The following is a 22622-nucleotide window of genomic DNA, read 5'->3' on the forward strand; positions in this document are numbered from 1 at the left end:
ACTGAAACACGACTTCTCGTCATACCCGGGCATCAATTGTTGACAACGACAATTCCGACCATCTAGCGGCTTGTTTTGAAGCTAAGCTGGGAGGATGAAGAGCTGTCATGGATATGTTTTGCTTCTGCTCAACGCGATCTTGCTGTGGGCATGCTGGCCGGCTGAAGGTGCTCCTCTTCAATACCGCCACAGTACAGGTAAGGCGGTTGGGGAATTATTGGTTGTAAAAAAAATGTAAAAAAAAAAATCTTTCCATACCTATACAACCTCGTTAGCGGTTTCTCTTCGGGAGCTAACGTAATATTGTATGATTGATTAATCCTCAACAACTATTGGATTCCTCTCGTGGTGTTTCTCTTGGCTGCACTGATTCCTGATGGATATTTTGCCATGACCGGCATATCTCTTGCTAACGCTATTTTGCCGTGAAGAGCTCTGATTTGTCAATCGCCGAACCGAGTCATGCACTGGGCGTGCCTCGCTTTACTCTCATCTGTTTCTTTTCACGAAGTTTTCATTTTGTAATTTGTATTGCAACCGATGATAAGCTGCTATGCTATCGGCATTACCAGCCTAGCCATAACCAAATCCGTAGAGCATAGGCTGCTGTCGGCATTAGTGTACCAGCCAAACCCTAACCATAACCCTCAAACTCTTACCGGCGTTACCAGATTCTAACCATAACCCTCAAAGCATTTTGGCTGTTGTCAAGAGATTGTAGTTTAAAAGAAAAAAATGCACAAAGCGGAACACGAATCCGTGACCACGCGCTTTTAATAAAATGTAATTTTCAATTCAAATACACTTAGATCGTTTTTATTTTGTACAAATATATTTCAGTCTCTCTGAGTTGTTCAGTCTAATCTGCCCAGGGCCTTCAAATTCAGTTGGCTGGCCCATATAATGACAACTTCATCAATCAATCAAATTTCAGTCATCCTCACAATGCCAGTCGAAGACGTCAATACTTTTCTAATCACTGATTGGATGGTTAGTGCACAGGCTATCTTATTTTTGTAGTTTAGTCTAGTTTAGTTTATTTTTGTAGCTGTGACTACAACGTGTGATGGAAATCAAGTTGAATTTATCGACGACGCCTTTGCCATTTTTTCATTGTAATACAGCAGTAGCCAACCTAGTTTGTGAGCATGCTCCTGGTCTCATTTTTGGTCACATATTCTTTTTTTTTTAGTATTGCCTTATGCTGCTGAGCTGTGACCAGTGTTACGACACAAATACTGCATTATTGGACATAACACGGGGCTCAAGACTGCGACCAATATGCTTGTAAATGTGGCCAACTTTTTAAGGTGTGCTGGGAAAAATTTCATCCAGTCGCACTTGCGCGAGTGCATGTTCTAATGCTCCATCTGCAGTCCCACAGTTTGGAACATGTTTGAATGTTGTCTTTTTCACTATTTTAGCTTGTCTTATCCTCTTGTATGCTTCCGTTGAAATGAGAGAGTGCCGTCTCCTTATCTGTGGGTGCGTTCAGAAATACACTCCGAGTGCGCTGTGCTCCACTTGCAGCATTTTTCAAAAGTGTCATTCAGTTATTCAGAGTGCCACAAGAAAGGAGTCAGAAACACGCTCTTGGCGCTCCGCATCAGGCAGTGCTGTTGGAAACACTTCAGACATGAGTTGCTGATCGGTTGCCTTCAGAGTAGTGCTGTGCAATAAACATAACTACGTACATTAAAGTAAAGTGTTTAATAAATGTTAAACAATTAAATAAAAGCCTTTTTTTAATTCAGCGATTAATCATGATTAATCAAAATTCTAAGATGATTCATCTGATTAAATTTTTTTTAACATTTGACAGCTCTAGTTCTGAGTTTGCGTTGTTTTGACATAGAAGACATTGTTGAAGCTACCTCTTTGGCTGCTGCTGCAGCGGCGTAGAAGAAGTAGCAGCAGCCGAAGAACGTCTTTTGGATTCAAGACAAAGTCAGCTTAAAGGCAATGAATTATGGTTGTATTTGTTCCCTGGCTTATGTTCAACAAACTCTTTATAGAACATTTGGTAAAGGCTCCTTGTCCGTTTTTCAATTAATTTCCAATTTTTAGATAAAAAACAAACAAAAAAAAACATAGATGACTTGTTCCCATTCAGTGGAGACAGCAACACAGCCTCTTAGTGGAATGTTTGGAACGTGTGTGTGACTATCTTGAAAAGTGCATGATGAAAATCTCAAAAATAAATGTATGTGCCTGCCTGTTGATCCACAAATACACATTCAAAAATTCACAAGCAGAACTGAATATTTAGAAATGATAAGTTATGCATGATAAATGCATTTTTATGTTATATGAAAAAACAGTATGCCTATTAATACAACAGCAAATATGGTCATGCTCATGCTGTACTTATGCAAAAAAATGGTGCAACCAAATTCTACGCTGGTTGGCCACATCAGTGCAACAACTGGTTCCACACCGAAGCGGCATTTTTTTTGTCCCAGGATGTTAGCATCTCCATGGTACTTTTTCGGGGCCGAGCAGTTCTGTTGTAACTGCTGTTTAGAACCCTGCAGTGGTTCTGCAGCGCCGGTCGTCAAGGGACGAGAGGGGCCGTTTGTTGGTGTTTGTGTAATATGTGCATGTGTGCAGAGAAGATAAGGAGCCATGAGTATTCATATCCACGAGGGGTGTGCCAAAAAATCGATTCATAAAAGAATCGAGATTCTCATTTATTAATCGAATCGATATTTAATAGGGGTGTGCCAAAAAATCGATTCATAAAAGAATCGAGATTCGCATTTATTAATCGAATCGATATTAATATCCAAAAATCGATTTTATTTAAATTAGAAATGAAGAAGAAGGGGAAAAGGCAGTTGTAGCCCACATGCTGTTTTTGTGGAAAAAGGCACTTACAATACAAAATGAATAAATGTTTAAACAAAAAAAAAACACTTTAATATCTCTATTTGTCATTTTGTCTTGCAAAGCAGACTGAAGTAGATCATGACAATGCTGTGCTTATCTGTAAATTGAAGCAGAAATCTTTTGTCAATCAAATAATTTTGAATAAAAAATCGAAGACCCAAAAATCATAATCTAATAGAATCGTGAGACAGTCAAACATTCCCAGTCCTATTCACTAAATTCAACTCGGTTTCAACCTTAGTTGACTTAAAATCTCTCTCTCTCTCTCTCTCTCTCTCTCTCTTCAATACACACACATATATATATATATATATATATATATATATATATATATATATATATATATATATATATATATATATATATATATATATATATATATATTTGTGAGGCGGGGCTTTTATTCGATTAATCGTTGAAATAATTGATAGGCAAGTCAATTTTAAAAAAAGTCGTTTGTGACAGCACTAGTTATGACAAACTCCATAGTGTGCTTACTGTGCTATTCAAATCTTAAGCCATTAGTGTTGGGATAATAAAACATATCGAGAGTTGTAATGGTTTATGTTCCCTACCCAAGATGTAAGTAAAAGCAGCAGTGAGTATTTTGTAATGAAGCTGCAAATGTATAACCGCAACACACATTCCAGGTTTATCATCCCTAGTCATTTATTAACAATGCTGTTGTTTGCTCAATCATAAGACTGCATGCAGGAAAAAAATGTTGATATGGTGTTAAATGTTTTGTTTTTTTTGTGACATTGCAACCTGTCCTTTGCCCAGTCTTAAAATTGCACTAAGCGTAGATGTGTTAGAATGCAATACATGATTCCGAAAGAAGCTGAGATAAATCGTTGTAGCTGTGTTGTGACTTTCCCATCAGGGCTCACCACAGTGAGTCACTTGCAACCAACCCATTTTGTATGTGGGCCTCATAACTTCATTTACTCCATCGAAATTCATTAAAATTCCATGAATGTGATCCGGCTCTGTATTGTACAAAACAAAAAAATAGAGGAAAGTAGTAATGAAATAAACTGGTAAAAGTAGTTACTGTATATATGTACTGAGTTGGACGGTTTGACGATGATATGGTATCGCAGGGTGTCTAAAAATAGCAACGGTTTCACCTTCATTACCGTCATTAAAAAAAAAAAAAACTGCAGAGCACAAGGACCTAATATGATATTAAGCATAATTTTTCCATAGCACATAAAAATTTGTAGTAGTTGTATTTTCAAATTAGTATTACGATAACGATTAGTATTACGCTAAACAATTTCAAATTAATAGTCATGTGACAGTCACGACTGCCCATAAAACGGAAAGAGACAAGATGGCCAGTCGTGCAGCAAGAGACTCAAGCACATTGGCCCGCCTCAAAAAATGCAAAAGCAGCAATTTGGCAACAAATGTCGATGAGGCCTGTATGCAAAATCTGCATGAAGACGATAATGTTGTGAAATTGAATAATACTTCGCATATCAAAACTCATTTGAAGAACAACAATCTCCCGCTGACTGCTGTAAAGAAATGTTTGTCGCTGAGCCCAAAAATGTTTACGATCAGTCCATGATCATATGACCTCCAGAATCGCGCACACAAAACGTTATTTATACCAAAAATTAGGAAGTGCCTCGGTTTTGCCCATGGACACACGTCAACCCGAGAAGGCAGCACATAGGTGGGTGTAGCTGTAGTGTGTAGCATTGACAAAAAGAGTACAGGAAGCCGTGGATGTGTCGCAATGCCAAACAGTTAAAACCAGGAGTGGGGAAACTCAGTCCTCCGGCCGGCGTCCTGCAGGTTTTGGATGTTCCCCTTCTTCAACACAGCTAATATATGATCAGCTCATCAGCATGCTCTGCATAAGCCTAATAATGATCCTGTTGATTGGAATCCGCTTGTGTTGAAGGGGAAAACCTCCAAAACCTGCAGGATTCCGGCCCTTGAGGACCAAGTGTGTCCACCCCTGATTTAAACGGAGCCCTGGGCCACAAAAAGAGAGCATGACGTGCTCTCTCATCAGCCCAAAGACAACAAGCTCCAGTCAGGGAGTGACTGACAAGGTGCTCCATCACACAAAAGATTACAGCCAATGAGCCAGAACAAATCTGTGACCATTAACTACTAGACAAATTGGTGGTAGTCAGCGCAACCTACATTATAAGTCTAAAATTAGTGACGGTATTACCGTGCACCCCGGTGAAATGTGGAGACTGTAAAAGAGTGTCAAAATTTGAAATCCGCCCAACCCTAGTATGTACTTACTGTAGTATCTGTCTATTGGATGTGTGCCTGTAAGGGGTGTAGCCTCATGAGTGCTGTCAGGAACTATAGTCTGAGTCTTAGTCTGTGTGAGTGACCGGGCAGGACTCAGGAGTTGTGGCCTACAGCAGCTCCTTGCAAGTGTTCTCTCTCATTTCATATTTGCATTTGACTGTTACCATTCAATAAATGGCTGACAGTGTATCGGCGTCTGTGGCTCGCCTTCATTACCTAGTACCTTCATTTTCTTACTTCACTCAAGCTGCATTTTCTATTGTTTTTCAGTGTACAAGGCTGATAGTTGAGCTTGGGTCAATGTCTTATCTCTTGTGACAATCAGGTGACAGTGACACTTCTCGTCTGCTAGTCAGGTTGAACATTGGCCTCAACTCCATGTTGCTTGGACTTTCAGTAACATCTTTTATGCGGAGATTACACAATTGCCACACCATAGTGCACCAGATTTGTCCACCTTTGCCTTTTCCACATCGCCCAACCGAGCACAACCTCATCCACAATCAGATGAAGTGTGATGACATCATTGCCAGCGTCTGGTGTGACTGCTTTGTAAGTGCAGCGTTGATTGCTTTCAAAACAACAGTGTGAGAGGGGTGAGTGTCAGGTTTAAACGTCGTGGCATACCCTTTTCACACAGGCTGCATTCTGCTTCTGTTGGGGGTCTGACACAACTGCCAAAGGTGTAAATTGTTGTGTTGATTTCTGTGTCAATGCTGTAGAGAAAATGGACAGAGACATTATCTCTACCGCCGTTCTCTCTATATTGGATTTTCACCTTTTGCAGTTGAGTCTGGAATGTAACTCCCACAATCAAGTTAGGTGCTCAATAGTTGCAAATGCTCATTCTTGTAATCGCGGTCATACCAGCACGTGCATGTATGTCATTTAGTTCCTATCTATTTAGAAAAGTCCAAACACATCAGATCGACACAATGTTACACTACTGTAACTACCAGTGGGAGAAAATCCTCAAAGTGGGTCATTTCCACCTCTGTGTGAATGCCTTCCTGAAATATGCAGCTGAACTGAAAGGAGACCAGGCAACTTCTATCCATATTTGTCCCAAAATCGAGCTGTGTCATAATGTGGGTTCTGACAAGTCATGATATGGACACGACTCAGATAAAGGCTGATGTCATGTCGACTTTGTGAAAGAAGGTAGTGCAGGGGTGGCGAGATCCGGTCCTCGAGGGCCGCAGTCCTACAGGTTTTGGATATTTCCCTTCTTCAACACAGCTGATTCATGATCAGCTCATCAGCAAGCTCTGCAGAAGCCTGATAACGAGCCTGTTAATTGGAATCAGCTGCACTACGAGTAGGGAAATCTATAAAACCTGCAGGACTCCGGCCCTCGAGGACCGCAGTTTGCCACCCCTGAGGTAGTGAGAATGTGTGTTGCAAGGTTTGACTATTGCACAACAATGACGTACACTACTGTTAAGTGTATAATTGGGAGTTTTATACCATTAGTCAGGCTTATATGGCTCTGGGACTGTGTACAGTTGAAACTCCAAACTTGCTCACAAGCCTTCCATTTAAACAAGCGTGAATGCTTTGATAGAATATCATGCAGTCTCTGGCATTAAAAGTGTTGGCTAATGTCACATCTTTGTGACTTCTCATATGACGAGTGTCTTTGCACCTTATTTATATTTTTCGCAGTCTGTCGGGTCTCGTGCTCTTTTCAGTCACGTCTGTAATGTCAAGGAATATTTAGAAACTCTCAGCAGCCTTGATATTTGTGTACTAGTTGTGAATCTTTAACTCTGAAGTCCATATCCTATGCCTCATAAAGCGGCCACTCTTGGTTTGTTAACTTGTGAATTTTCCTTTGGTTCAATGATTCTTAATGCCAGAGAGGCGAGGTGTGTTCAAGGACATAAGAGCAGCAGTTTCTATTATGACAAAGTACAACTCCAGTGATTTCCTTTATGGATGTGTAGAAAGGTTCATGATTGTATTTTTCTTTAAGTCGACAAGTTCCCTGTGCAGTGTGACTGCAAGGCTGATTAAGTGCTGTAGCGTTCCCGTTAGATGGAAACAATAGAGCTCTTTAAAAAGCTTTCATTGTGGCTGCAGAACCCACACGCCATACACTAAGAGTATGACAATTTATTTAGATATTAATTGAACTCATAAAGAAATCATATCTGTGTTTGTGACTTGGTATTTTGTAACAAGAAGGTTAGTCTCGAAGAAATATGGGTTCTATATTGTCAGGACTCAGGAGTTCATTCAGTATTTGTGTCGGGATGTTGCTTATAAGTTCTTTACAAGTACTCAGGATGCTCCAGACATCCTTCAAACATTTGGGTAAAGAAACAGAAAGGTGTTTGATTTCACAGTCACCACACTGTGGGTCTAATAATACACTTGCACTACACAGACAAAAGTACTGGGCAGAGCCAGTGCTCCTCATGTCCTGATGTGACACTGCTGTGAGAACTAGATCCTAGTGCCTCTCAGATTGCACCACAAGCGTCTCTTCGAACATTCTGAGACACAGTGACATAAACAAAATAAATCCAAGATGCCACAATGATGGATTGATGCTAACATCTTTTGACTGTTGACTCACCGCATCAGAGAGAGCGTGATAGGACACACACAAAAAATGTGACCAGTGGTCAAATCTTTCAAATGAGCAGTGATATTTGGGAGGTCAACCAAGGTGGACATGCTAACAAGACAGAACTTACCTTCAAAATAGAGAAATATAAGAATACAGTGGTAGCCCCAATTTATAATTTTTCAAGCTTTTTTATTTATTTTTTATTATTATTATTATTTTTTTAATAAGTGAACAATCGCTCGACCGTTTTTTTTTTGGGGGGGGGGGGGGGGGGGGGGGGGTGATACAAAATTTGCTGTGTCAGCTAGGGCCCGACTGATATGCAATTTTTTAGGCCGATTTTTGAGGTGTTGGTTCTGTATGAGTCGATACTGCAAAACTGGGTATCGGAATCTGTATCGGGGCCCAAAAACGGTATCGGAACAACACTAATTTTTATCTGGTAAAGATATTTGTGCTTCCCCCCCCCACTAAGACGAGACCGAAGACGACATTTTCATTTGTTGCCATGATTGGTCAAAACAAACGTGTACAAGATGCTGCAGCGGCCATTCAGCTCGAAGTATTATACAGAACATCTCCCTTTTCCCGAGCAAATCACCGTGGAGCAATCCCAGATTGATATTTTGAGTGAATCACAATATCAATCTGGCTCTTGCCAGGTTACCCCAGTACTGATGAAAAATGGTGGCCCCCTCTTGCATTTCAGTTGCCCACTCCCCCTCAAATTGCTGCAAAGTGGTTGAATGACTCTTAGTCCAATTTCACAAAAATAAGTGTCATCACCCTGACCCACTGTGGTATGAGAAATCCGCTCCCAAGATGTCTTGCAACACAAAGAAGCCATGCGAATATTTGTTGGCGTTAGTGTAGCATGAGCAGCGCTTTGACTGCCTGACTTTCGAAAGTGCTGGAGCAGCTGCATCATCTTCTCTGCTGACCAATCAGCTGCCTCAGTGTGCACAACCCCCAGCACAGACTGCCGGAATGGCTGATGATGAGGGCTTTGTCTGGGCCATCTTGCCCACACTCAGCATGGATTAGCTTGAAAGCTCTTTTGACCTTAATACAATCATTATAAATTATTTTCAGTTGGCTGGAAACAGTGAAACGCCGTATTATGTTCCAGCCGCAATAGGTGAAAACCCACCATTTTGAGACCATAACATTTTTTAAATATATGTATATAATGCATACTTCTTTTTTTTTTTTTCAATGTATGAACTAAAGTTAGCGTTTTTTTTTTGGGGGGTTGTTTTTTTTAATTCAATGCAAGTGTAGGAAGGAGACGCCATCAAATCTGTGTGCTGTATTAAGACAGAACAAGGATGTGAAGTTGTGAAGCTCTTGTTAACCATGTCTGCTTTTCCTCCATTACAGACAGCGGCACGGGGGACCCGTCATACGTGTCTCTTTATTTGTCACTGACGGGGCTGGTGGCCCTGGTGGTGCTGCTGGTGAACTGTGTGACCTGCTGCAAAGAGAGGGAGATCAACTTCAAGGTGAAACTCTCAGCAGATGCTCAGTCTGACTGGCGTTTGTCTTGTAGCATGATTGGCCCAAAATGTCCCCTGCATAGCTTGGAATTAGATTACAGTTGAGCATTGTTGCGACCTGACAGTTTGATGTTGTTTTTAAATATGTATTATTTTTGTATTCTTTATGGCTGTATTTCTGGATGGTTTATTGTGGATGTTTGCTGGTACAGGAATTCGAAGACCACTTTGACGATGACATCGACTTCACGCCGCCAGCCGAGGACACGCCATCTATGCAGTCACCGGCCGAGGTGTACACCCTCGCCGTCTCCCCTGTGGCCTTGCCCGGACCCCTGCATCTTCAACCGCCAGCACCTATAGCAGGTTGAAAAAATTATACACTCTTTGTTCCTTTATTTGATAACAAGTGTTAGCTTTTATTAAATGTTACTTGACAAATGTTTTGTGTTTTGTTGGTTGGACTCCCAGAGGGAACCACTGGCTTCCAGGTAGCTCGTCATAGTCTGAGTTACATTCAAGAGATCGGCAATGGATGGTTCGGCCAGGTAAGATTTTTACCTTTGTTACCCTATCAATCTACAATAGTCAAAAGTCTATGTGAGATTTGTTCTCAACTGGCTCACTGGTCACTGACAGGTGATCCTGAGTGAAATCTACACAGATCCTGGTGGCACTAGAGTGATAGTGAAGGAGTTAAAAGCCAATGCAAATGCCAAGGAGCAGAATGATTTCCTGCAACAGGGGGACCCTTATAGGTAAATGTCTTTTTTTTTTTTTTTAATCGCCTATTTTAAAATTTACAAAAAGAATATACTGTACTGCCCTTAATTTGACTGACGACTAGTGTAGGGTTTGCCATGCATCTTGCCCAATGTCTAGTCGAAAATAGATGGATGGATATATAATACACACAACACAATGTTAAGAGAAATATGAAATATTTGCCTTCTGTCATTATTTTATCATCACAGAGTACTGCAGCACCCAAACATCCTCCAGTGCCTTGGACAGTGTGTCGAAGCGATTCCCTTTCTGCTCGTTTTTGAGTACTGTGAAATGGTGAGTAGTTTTGCTTGCACAACCCCATTTAATGGTTTAACATTTTACACAAGGTTTTTAAATGAGGACATTTACAGTTAATTCAAATGCCTCCATGATCACTGGTAAATGGACTTTCACTTGTTGTAGCGCTTTTGCACCCGTTAAGGCACTCACAGCGCTTCACATTGACTTCACGTTCACTTACTGATGGTGCAGCATCAGGAGCAACTTGAGGTTCAGTATCTTACTCAAGGACACTTTGACATGGTCACAAGGGCAGGGGATTGAACCCACAACCTCCAGTTTGGGAGACCATAATGACCATTTGCACTGTCTGAATCTCAAATTAGACCTCATATATATATTAGGGCTGGGTATTGCCAACAATCTCACAATATGGTGCGTATCACGATACAGGGGTCATGATACGATACGTATTGCGATACATATGTATCCCAATACATGATCTTCAAGGCTATACGTATCCCAATATTTTACGTTAATTTACTCACATTTTTATTGGAACAGTCATATGTATACCTAAATGATGTGTTTATTATGCTGGATAGAAAAAATGTTTTTGTTAGCAGCTCTTCTGGTTTACCAGCAAGCGGCATGCCTTGTCTAAATGTGTACGCACTACAGAGCAAGGAGCAGCTTTCACAGACACACCGGGAAACTTTATAAATAGGCATTGGCCAATATGTGTAAAAATATCAAAGTATTAAAATTACAGCTCTAAAATGTGCTTATTTGAAATATTTGGGGAAACAATAACAGCATTTTTTTTTCATAGTCCTATGATTTTTTATTTTTTTAAGCTGTCACACAGCTTCTGAGGAAGGCGACAGTTGACGCCGAAACTAGTCAAGGTAAAAATGCAACCTTTTTTTGTCTTAAAAAAGAAAAACCATAGGACTAAATCGTTTTGTAGACAAGAGGGTTTTTTTTAAATTGGTACATTTAGAAACACGTACCATGTTAAGTTTATAAGTAAATAAATGTTTATTCTTCCTCTGCAGCGACGCAAGCAATTAGATTCCATTCATTTGAATAGTGCAGTTTACACCGCTTGCATGTGCGTTGCGTGTCAACTGCGTCTCAGCTGCGGCTATTTTTGCCGGACGCCGCAGCGGTAGGCCTCCGGCAAATGGCAAGCTAGCACAAAACACATTGATCGGGACAGGAAGACCGACGCAGTTTCAAAATAAATTTCCGGTTACCTTTCAAGATAAAACACTCGCCAGCTCCTATTTCGCAAGCATGCTAGCAAAACGTGATGTGGGCGTAGACGGGCCTGGAGTTGACGTGCGAGGTGCTCATTCACGGTTTAGACACCAGCGAACATGGACGAGGAGAGGTTTATAATGGAGGTAGAAAGCCACAAAATAATAAAAGTCCACCTCTCTTTCTGCTTCTCTGTTGAGCACAGACCTTCTGTGTGTTTGTCGTTGTTTCTAATGCCACATGATCGCGCGCGGTCACGCGAGACACGGCGGGAAGTGGTCGGCGACGGAGCTGCCGAACCGCAGCTGTGCAGAACCGGTGTGGATTGGCCAAAAAATTGACGCGTCCGGAGCACGCAGTCAAGACGCACCGCACCGCACCGCACCGCACCGCACCGCAGCCGCACCGCACCGCACCGCAGCCGCACCGCACCGCAGCCGCACCACACACGCAACCGGTGTAAACCCGGGGTAACACTTCTCACATTCCCACCTCACGCAGTAAAGCAGCAAGCTCTATTTACGCCCATCCAGTGTTGCCTCCACCAGTTGCTGTGTTTGTACATTTTTATTGGCAGCGACTTGTGTATTTAGGATCCTTTTTAACGTATTAGTTAAATGCAGATTAATGTAAAGTAAACAAGACCTATAGTATTTCTGGACTAAATATTGGCGTGATTCAGCTTTCCACAATTGCCACAAATTTTGCTCGTCATCATATACTTGACAGCAAGAAGTGTTCTTGTCCAAGTGTATACATTGAGCTCTCATTACAACCATGAATGAGTTTACACAACCTGATCAAATAGGTGTGACAGGATGAAACTTGAACAAGGCTCTGTCTGCTCGTATCATCTCTGTCACACATACACTTGCTTGTTTCTCAGGGCCGACACAAAGAATGACTAACCCCGCTTCCAACGTCCTATTTTTCCAAGCTGGCGGTGACATGCCCAGCAGGTCCAGTTGAGTCCCCTTTGGCAGACATTGCGTCATGTTGCTGGGCATGATTATATTGTCAGGTGCTTGGACCTGGCTGGTGTCCTGGCACTGTGGTTCATAACCCTGCCAGTTCTAGTTATGTCTCTGACAGGGGACGGAATTAATTCCTGTATGTTAAGTAAGTATTTGGGTCATTTGGAGAGAGATAATATTTGCATTTAGCTAGCATATACACTCCAGCAGTCTTAACTATCTAATAAGATCCAAAACAAGAGCTGCATTAGAAAGTCAGCCTTTGAAAAGGTAATAATGCTATGTCAGAATACATTTAATACACTATTTAAACTCCCTGTGAAGTGAAAATAAATTGGTACTGCATGTCTTGTAAATCTGAAATGGCACTGAGAAGTGCTAACAACCCTGCCACATTTTAAATGGTTAAAGAAAAGTATGTAAAATTAGGCTTGAAATGAGTAAAAATCCAAGTCGTTCTCTGAATGTGCCGAACCTACACCGTGCAATTGTCAATCAAATGCCAACATGAGTCCTGGAAATGAGGATGCTACTTCATCTTATGCCTACACATAACACGTTTTGAGCTTAGAAGCTACATCTGCTTAAAGCCTCTAGGGATTGGAATGGATCCCACTGCGTCGTTGCAATGTTTTTCCATGCCATGACAATGAGGCACACTAAAGCGGCCACGCCAGAGCGAAGCCCCTGCCCACATGCTGGCTGTCAAGTCGGACTTTAGAAAAAATAATCATTTAAAAAAAATCTCCCCCTCCTTGTCTGCCTGATGTGCGTGCACTCACGGCTGACAACGAGGCGCTGTAAAGCAGCCATGCCTGCGGACTATCTGAATGGAAGATGTGATTAACAGCCTCTAATGTGTGCATATCCTCTCTGATGGTTGCTATGCGTATTAGTCGGAACCTTCTCTGGTTCAGGATCTCTGAGAGCCATCTGAGTATTGCTTTCGAAAGACATATTACAGCATATTGAAAGTTCTCGAAATCAATATCTTATATTAATCTATGACCAGTCAGGTCAGTATCACTATGAAGTGGTAGAATAAGTATTTACATTTGTTTCATTGATGGGTGGATGAATTTTCACCATTTTATGTGTGTAATTTGGATGTGGTCAAGCCACGTCCACTTTTCCACAGTGAATGTTGATGAATATAAAACACTTTGACAAATGTGAACTATATTTATTATACAGTACGCCATCAGCTAGCTAACTAAATGATGTTCTAAAGTGAAGGTCGTTAACCATAAATGTCCATCTTGTCAGCAAGCTCAGATATCTTGCTCTTTGCATGTGAATCATCTGCTTGCAGTTAATTTACTTAAACAAAACAAAAAAAGTGTGGGAACTTGACCAATATGCACTTCTAACAGCATAACATCAACTTAATAAATAAACATAAAGTTGAAGGGAAAATCTCAGGCTATTTGAGGTTTATGAGGATGTCTAACCCCGGGTTTTCACCGGATGCGGTTGCGGTGCGGTGCGTCTTGCCTGCGTGCTCCAGACGGGTCAATTTTTTTGTCAATCCACACCGGCTCCGCACAGCTGCGGTCCGGCAGCTCCGTCGCCGCCCACTTCCCAACGTGTCTCGCGGGACCGCGCGCGCGCGATCATGTGGCATTTCACAACGAGAGGTGGACTTCTTTTTATTTAACATTTTCTTCTTCTTCTGCTATGAGATTCCATGCAGCATCCTTTTTTTGGTTGTCCTTGTAAAGTATATTAATAACGAGAGTCGGGTCAGTGCGGGTCCACTCTTTATTTCTGTCTTCCGCGTCCGGCTGCCGCTCAGTACGGCAAGCGAGACGGGCACAACAAGCAATCGCGAACATCAAACTCACAATACATTACAGTCCTTATAAAAAGGATGTGCCGTGTCATATATTATATTGTGGTTTTCCACCTCCAATATAAACCTCTCCTCGTCCATGTTCGCTGGTGTCTAAACCGTGAATGAGCACATGGCCGGCGACGCCCACGTCAGGTTTTGCTGAAAAACTTTCGAAATAGGAGCTGGCGAGTGTTTTATTCTGAAAGGTAACCGGAAATTTATTTTGAAACTGCCTCGGTCTTCCTGTCCCGCTCGATGTGTTTTGTGCTAGCTTGCCATTTGCCGGAGGCCTACCGCTGCGGCGTCCGGCAAAAATAGAAAATAGGTCTATCCTTGCGGAAGGCTTGCGGCACGCCGCAGGCCTTCCGCAGTCGACACGCAACGCACCCGCAAGCGGTGTAAACTGCACCATTCGAATGAATGGAATCTAATTGCTTGCGTCGCCGGACCGCACCGCAACCGCACCGCAACCGCACCGCAACCGCAACCGGTGAAAACCCGGGGTAATGGTACCTTACAGTGGTATTGAGTCAATCATGTCTTGTTAACATTGCAAGACATTTTTGTCTATCCCTATATGAACACTGGTGTTTTTAAAAGCTTCTTTTTAGGTTTTTAATAAGAATACAGTCTCTTTTCCTCCATGTATCCTTTTTTTAAATGCACACCATCATCACTTTTTTTTTTTTTTAACTACTAGCCAAAAAGTATCGCAATTATTCAATCTATGTAAATTCTATTTGTAAAAATTCTTCTGGCTTTTCCATAGTCCCTGATTTTTTGCTTTTTCCAAGAATGATTTTCTTCAGGCTTCTGATTGGCTAAAACGGTGTTTCTGTTACAGTATAATAGTTTCATGAGGCCAAATGCTATATATATCTATTTTAAAGCTAAAAGCTACAAAATGTACTCCTGTGTATGTGATCATGCCCTTGGCTCTAATAGACAGTCATTTTCAATATCCCACTATTAATTAAAACTAGCTGCAAAATTTTAGAGCTCATTTAATTAAAATATGATGATGATGATGATATTATAAGAGTCCTAGTGGAAGAGGCCACTTAATGTGCTGTGAATGTATTTATAATGAAATGGATATGAGTTCCTCAGTCATGGTTTAGAATAGACGCAATACAACCTAATTGTTCTGCTCACTCATAATGTCATTTCATTAACTACACCGGCTCCTCTCTCACGCTCCTGATCAGCTGCTGTGGGTGCGTCATATACAGGCGAACATATCGCTTATTTGCCATACATCAATTTTAGCTCGACTGCGAAGACTGCTTGCCAGATCTTTGTGCGGGTGAAAGTGACTAAGACAAAGTCAAAGGTGGCCTTTTCTTTTGGGGGATCTAATCACAAGGCTTCAAAATATGTCACTTCACACCTGTTATGTGAATGCTTTCTCACGTGTGTCGTGGGTGGCCCTATGTGATCGTTTGTCACTGCCCTATTATACATGTCAACATGTATATCGTCTGCCTTTACAAACAAATGCCCATTATCAATCAATCAATCAATCAATCAACTTTATTTATATAGCACCTTCCATACATTCAAAATGCAACTCAAAGTGCTGGACATCCATAATACAATTAAAAAAAAAAAAGAAAATGCCCTCCACATCCCCATGATTGTACCCACAGACACACCCAAAACCCAACAAACACATGAAAACCACAACATGGCGGGGCACAGAAGTACTCTGTAAGGAAAGGCACCCAGGAGGAGTTCATCCACAGTGAGATGGATGAAGACCAGCCATCCCTCTCACTGTGGAGGCTCCCCCATGAGAAAACACTGGAGCTAAAAATTTAATAAACTACCAAATGAAAACATTTAAACACTAAAAGAAAACAGTTCAACACGATAGAAAAAATAAATAAATAAAAACAAAGCTACAAAACAATATAGATTAAAATAGCTAAATAAATAAAAGGGGATAATTTTTTTAAAATAAATAAATAAATAAATAAAGATCAATCAAATGCCAAACTAAAAAAGTAAATCTTAGGCCTCCTCTTAAAAACATCAATATTCTCTGCAGACCTGATGCTCTCCGGCAGGCTATTCCATAGGTGAGGACCATAGTGGCTGAAGGCAGCTTCACCATGTGTCTTGGTCCTCACCTTAGGAATAGTTAAAAGGCCGTTAGACCTAAAGTACAGTACAATGGATATGGAAAGTTTACACACCCCTGTTGAATTGCCAGGTTTTTGTGATGGAAAGAAAGACACCAAGACAAATCATTTCAAAACTTCTTTCTACCTTGAAGGTGACCTGTAAAACTGAAATCTTAACTTGCTGCATCCTAAAATGAGTACTTTGTTGCAGAATTTTTGAATGGTTATTCAAACATTGTCTTTGGGTCTATCAGAGGATGGGAGATTGTTGTCACATGTACTTAACAGCAATTCCTGCAACATCTTCAGGGTGCTATCAGGCTCTTGCCAGTCTCCCTGACCAGTGTTCTTCTTACCTTTTCAACAATTTTGCAGTGACGTCCAGGTTTTAATAATGGCATATTTTTCTCTATTTGGGGTTAATCAGAGGCTGAGTCCCATTTTCATTCGCTTGAATGTGATTGGTTGATTATAAACAGCATTTTAAAATTGATATGAACAAACGTAACGGGAGGAATTTTTGTGAAAAGATTTATTTGAATTAATCACTATACCTGACATTTGAACAGGTGTGTATAGACTTTTTATATCCACGTATGTTTTGAAAGTTTGCAGGAGGCAGTGTGCCCCTGAGTTCATCTAGGAAAAGCAGTTGGTAGTTGATCTCATCCAAGATGTATGACACACATTTGACCATGTGCATCTGTGTGGAATTTCCACACATGGTGGAAAAGGCCAGCTTGCGAGATCCGAGAACCGGAATACTTATCACCCGTCAGTGTGCTCCAGGACATGTTCACATACATGCTGACTATCTGGGACTGTGCTTTGATCCACTGACTGATCTCATTCCCCGATGCTTCCTGTATTCCTAAAGAGGGACGCGGGGAGGGAAGCCCCTCATAAATGCGCATATGCCTCAACCCAGAGTGCACTCTCGGTAACGGTACGGGAACAAAAGTACCTCATGACTGCTGCGTGAACATTGTGCTCTCAGTATGTTCTTAACTCATTCCTCAAAGAGCTTTGTAGCGCTCACTAATCTCCTTCACTGCACGCAATCCTGCTTTCAAATTGTCGCACGTTGTTGCAGTGCACTTTGATATGTTAGCACATTAAAAGTCAAGAAAGAAAGTGAAAACGATTATTTCCACTTGTTGAATGATCAGAACAGGTGTCACTGACATTCCCAAGCCGCCGCGGTTTGGAAGCTGTCATTGCACAGTAAGTCTCCCAGGAACCAGTCCAACCACAAAGACCCGTGTAATCTTTTGATCTCACTGGAGGTACAGTACACACAGTGCCTCAGATCAACTTTTTTAAAAACTCCTGCAATGGGCCATCTGCTTTGCTAATATGTCAAATGCAACATAAGACCAACTTATTATCTCATGTGTAGTTGTTGTGTTGGCTCAGGGCTCCCTATTATCTTCTTTCTTACGCTTGAGCCCTTTAAAACCGGTGGACCCTCACTAAATTGTTACACCAGAGTTCAGTTCACTCACAGGCAAAGTGAGAAGGCTGGAACTGGATAATTTACTGCCCCCATGCGGCAGCCTCTGTACAGTGCATGTTTTAACAACTGTACAGTACATGGTACTGTTTTCTGTGCCAGAGTAGATACATTAACATACATCAGGTTAATATGTCAGTCAAATGTTTCAAATATTTAAATCCATATTTACTATACGGCATTGTTTTGGGAACACATAGGTCAAGGATTTTTTTTTGCCCTCAATCTTATAACTGCTATAGAAAAATAACTTTAGAGAAATGTATTACTGCAGCCAGTTTTTACATTAATAGAGTCAAATTACGTAACTTTTTTTTTTTACACTATCTCATGTTGTGTTCAGTGTTTTTAAAAAGTTATTTTCATTCGCAAAGATTTCAGAGACAAATGTACAACTTTCCTATTCAACACTATGCATACTTTATATTAGTATTAATAATGTAGGCTTGTATAAATCATATAGAGAGAGTACTCAGCATAAACGAGTACACCACGACAGGTTTGTAAGAACACCTTTAATTTCCTTTCCGAATCAATATTTTCTATGGGATATTATACTACAAAATGCTCCCACAAATGTGGGCCATTGATTGCAAACAAAATATGTTAATTAGTACCCACATAAAAATAGTTTTTTATTGAAATTTATTAAAGTACATTTTGCACAAATAAGTAGACCCTGAGAAAAAAAAAATAATTCCTGGCCTAGCAGACATGTTGCTAATATAACAGTCATGGAGGTCATAAAAAATACTAGAAGTAGTCGTTTTTGTTGTGGGATGCATTATGATTTATCCATCCATCCATCCATCTTCTTCCGCTTATCCGGGGTCGGGTCGCGGGGGCAGCAGCTTCAGGAGGGAAACCCAGACTTCCCTCTCCCCAGCCACTTCAACCAGCTCCTCCGGTGGGATCCCGAGGCGTTCCCAGGCCAGCCGAGAGACATAGTCTCTCCAGCGTGTCCTGGGTCGTCCCCGGGGCCTCCCACCGGTGGGACATGCCCGGAAAACCTCCCCAGGGAGGCGTCCAGGAGGCATCCGAACCAGATGCCCGAGCCACCTCAGCTGGCTCCTCTCAATGCGGAGGAGCAGCGGCTCGACTCTGAGTCCCTCCCGGATGACCGAGCTTCTCACCCTATCTCTAAGGGAGAGCCCGGACACCCTGCGTAGGAAACTCATTTCGGCCGCTTGTAACCGGCATTATGATTTATATATTTATTTATTTATTTAATTAGGTAATTTGATTAAACTGAAGATTTTTTTTTTTTTTTTTTTTTTTTTTTTTTTTTTTTTTTAAGAGCTCAGAATTGTTCATTCGGTAGTCTTACCGATTCAACGTCTTGTCATCATTGCTCTTTTTTTTTTGTATTTTTTATTTTTTTATTTTTTTTATTTTTTTTTGTGTGCGTGCGTGCGTGCGTTTGCGTGTGTGCGTTTGCGTGCGTGCGCGTGCGTGCGTGCGTGTGCGTGCGTGCAAATACGTATAAATTTATACTCATTCATTCACCTAAAACCTTATAAATATCCCATTACCCTTCGCCTTAACCAGGTACTTCAGAATCTTGCCAGAGTCGTGAGGTTTAAATGGTCAGGAGACCAGAGAAAAGGTCAGAAAAAAAAAGAAATAAAGAGAAAAGAAAGGTAAATCAAAGTGAAATCCAGCACCGACCAAACACTTCCTGCCTTCCCCATGATTACAAAATCAAAGTCTTACGCCAACCCCGGAAGCCTCTAAATTCCAGCAAATTTAGCGAGATCTCAAGAGACCAGAGGAAAAACTAAAGAGAGGAAGGAGGGAAGGATCGATAAGGCAGAGTGAGATCCATAGAAGCCAGTACATCCAATCCATCAAAGTGAAATCCAGCACCAACAAAACCCCTTACAAAACCAGAGTCTTATGCCAACCCCAGAAACCTCATACTTCTAATAAATTAAGATCTCAAGTGACCAGAGGAAAAACTAAAGAGAGGAAGGAGGGGAGGATAGATAAAGCAAAGTGAGAACCACAGACACCAGCACCAACTGATTCAAGGGGCTGTGGGAGGGAGAGGCTACTTCTGTTGAGTTTCAGTAGATGCTGGTGCGACGGATCTGGCATGCATGCATAAGGACCACCACCAAAGAAAGAAAACTGAAGATTTTGTAATCTATGCGTTCTATTGTAACCTTACTTTCATGTTGTGAATTAAGCGCATTCGACAGAAAACATTTTGTCAAAATTTGGGAAATTGTTCTTAACTTTATTGAGATATTGAATGAAATCTTTACATTTTATGAAGGGGGTGTACTCATAAATGCTGAGCACTGTACTAGGGAGTGTTTTAAATTATTTTCTTAAGGGGAAGATTTAATAATAGTACATACATTGAAAATGACACACTGATAGTGGTGTAAACAATAGAACTACTTTACTGTTTAACAAAATATGAAAACATAACAAAAGAGGCTTGTAAACCATGTAATCCATTTATCTTATTTGTAATATTTACACATATGTATGTATGGATAGTCATGACGGTTTGCTTTCTGAATGTTTACGTGCTTGGAATGTCCCTGTGTGGGGCTGTTTTGGTCCATAGTTTTTCATTATTTTTCAAAAAATGCAAAAAACTGGAAAAAATGCTGAATATATTAATTTGTTTAAAATGACATTTATTGATGATATGTTCATGGGAGATTTTAACAGAAGAAGTCAGTCTCATGTGGAGGTGATTTAGATACAAAATATTGTCTTTTATTTTAGCAAGGGCTTGTATGTTGACTGTGTGTGTTTTTTTGCAGGGGGATCTGCGAGGCTATCTGTCTCAGCAGGACTGGACGTTGAGAAGCGCTGAGATACTGCAGCTGCAAAGGATGGCCTGCGAAATCGCTGCCGGGCTCACTCACCTTCACAAATACAACTTCCTGCACAGGTAGCACTCCAAAACTGCAGTGGCGAAGAAACCTGACTGGTTTCTGCCTGGCTCAGCCCACCTTGCCTTTGGCAGAACGCGTCCCATTCAAAGCAGTGTGCCCTTTATTTTCAGTGAGGACACAAACAGAGGGTGACATTTTGATCACAGCCTCCAGTCACGCTTGCTTTACACATTGGCTTCCTTTTCGTGTTTCATTTTAGGGATTTGTTAGGGTGATTTTCCAAAATGAATGCCATTTTCCTTGAATCTGTTGATCGAAAGTCCTAAAAATGTCACAGAGAAAACAATTGACAGTACCACATTTTCTATTTTCGTTAAAAAATTTGTTGATGGCTGCAAACATTAATCAAATAACTTGAATAATTTGTTTGCAGAAAAGGTAAGCTTTAGCATGGTAAGCCCAAGTGGACAAAATAATATTGGCAGCTCATGTTATTATTATTATTATTATTATTATTAATGCAAAATGTATTCTTATACAAATTCATCGATGAGATTATTGGTAGACTATTAAAATATTTGATAGCTGCAACCCTTCACTGGATTTTTTTGAGAAATCTTTTTGTACCGGTATTTGACTAATTTGTAATTAGTGTTTTAACGGAGATGATGATGATGGTAATAATAATAATAATGATAATAATAAGTTATATAGCACCTTTCAAGCAGTAAAACACAAAGTGCTTTATAAACAATAAAAATACATACACCTAAAACAAAATTGGACGTAGATAACATTAATATAATAAAAGGTGAGACTGAGCGGACCCAAAATAATTTCAAGATGCTTTAATTGGACTTCCTATAACCTGCAGAATTGTTTGGCAATGCTAGAATTCATGTGAATATATCACACTAATTTAAATATATTGACATTTTGGGTAACAGCGTCCTTGAGGGGCTTCACAGTTCACATTATAAAGTACATTCATGAATGTGATGTACTATTACGGCTGTGTTTCAGTAACTAATATGACAGCGTGAAGGAGCAATGGTTTGATAATACATTGTTAAGTGCTGTAGTGCTCGCTGTCAAACCACTGTGAGGAGTAGCCGTGTTTTCCAAAAAAGGTTTGTGCGGAGGAGAGGCGGCGTTTCATTTCCGTTTTTTTACCGCGGCGCACATTTGATGCCCGGCCGCTCTCCAGCGACAGGCTGCAGGTCGGGTGGGGGGCGGGGTGTCGGCAAAGTGCGGCTCAGGGTAACATACGCCGCTCAGCTCACCAGCTCTATTTGCATGCTCGGAATAAGCTCCGAGGGTGTCCAATTACACGGCTCCGATGCATTGCCGCAGTGTCAGCTGTCTGCTGCCAGAGGCAGATGATGATTCTGCTCTTTGCGTGTAAAAGGATAGCCCCGTTTTGGAAGATGTCTTTTAAATCCTTGTTACAACTCAAAGGGAGTTCTCTCAGGATCCCTGCAAGTGAGGGACTGGAGTCGGCAACCCCCAAAATGTTTAGTGTCCTTCATAAGACTTTAGGGAGTGGAGTGAAAATCAAATAATAAACATTTTATGTCTTAAATAGCATTAAATTCCATAAATGACTCTGAAGCGTGTTGCTCTGTGATCTGAGCGTGGTGGTTGCCAGCTGGCCTTGTAGGGTTAATTTGTTGGTCCCGTTTCCTGCTGTGCTTCCCGCTCGCGGGCACATGGCCGACAGCAGACGACCGCAGACAAGAGGGTTTAAAATAAATTGCCATTTGTCTTCCAGAGGTTTGACACGAGCCGAGCCGAGCCATGTCCACG

General features: G+C 41.1%; 1 protein-coding gene across 1 annotated transcript in view; it reads left to right on the plus strand.

Moving 5' to 3' along the window:
* The window catches only part of lmtk2 (lemur tyrosine kinase 2), a 34636-nt gene that overhangs the window by 380 nt on the left and 11634 nt on the right, over positions 1–22622 (plus strand). Inside the window, exons 2-8 of the mRNA XM_077532347.1 lie at positions 67–197; positions 9128–9249; positions 9456–9609; positions 9715–9791; positions 9883–10001; positions 10218–10305; positions 20742–20872. Coding sequence (XP_077388473.1) covers positions 95–197; positions 9128–9249; positions 9456–9609; positions 9715–9791; positions 9883–10001; positions 10218–10305; positions 20742–20872 — 794 coding nt within the window. The 5' untranslated portion in view covers positions 67–94. The remainder of the gene's footprint in view (positions 1–66; positions 198–9127; positions 9250–9455; positions 9610–9714; positions 9792–9882; positions 10002–10217; positions 10306–20741; positions 20873–22622) is intronic.

The sequence above is a fragment of the Festucalex cinctus genome, chromosome 1 (genome assembly GCF_051991245.1).
Source record: "Festucalex cinctus isolate MCC-2025b chromosome 1, RoL_Fcin_1.0, whole genome shotgun sequence".
Taxonomy (NCBI): Eukaryota; Metazoa; Chordata; class Actinopteri; order Syngnathiformes; family Syngnathidae; genus Festucalex; species Festucalex cinctus.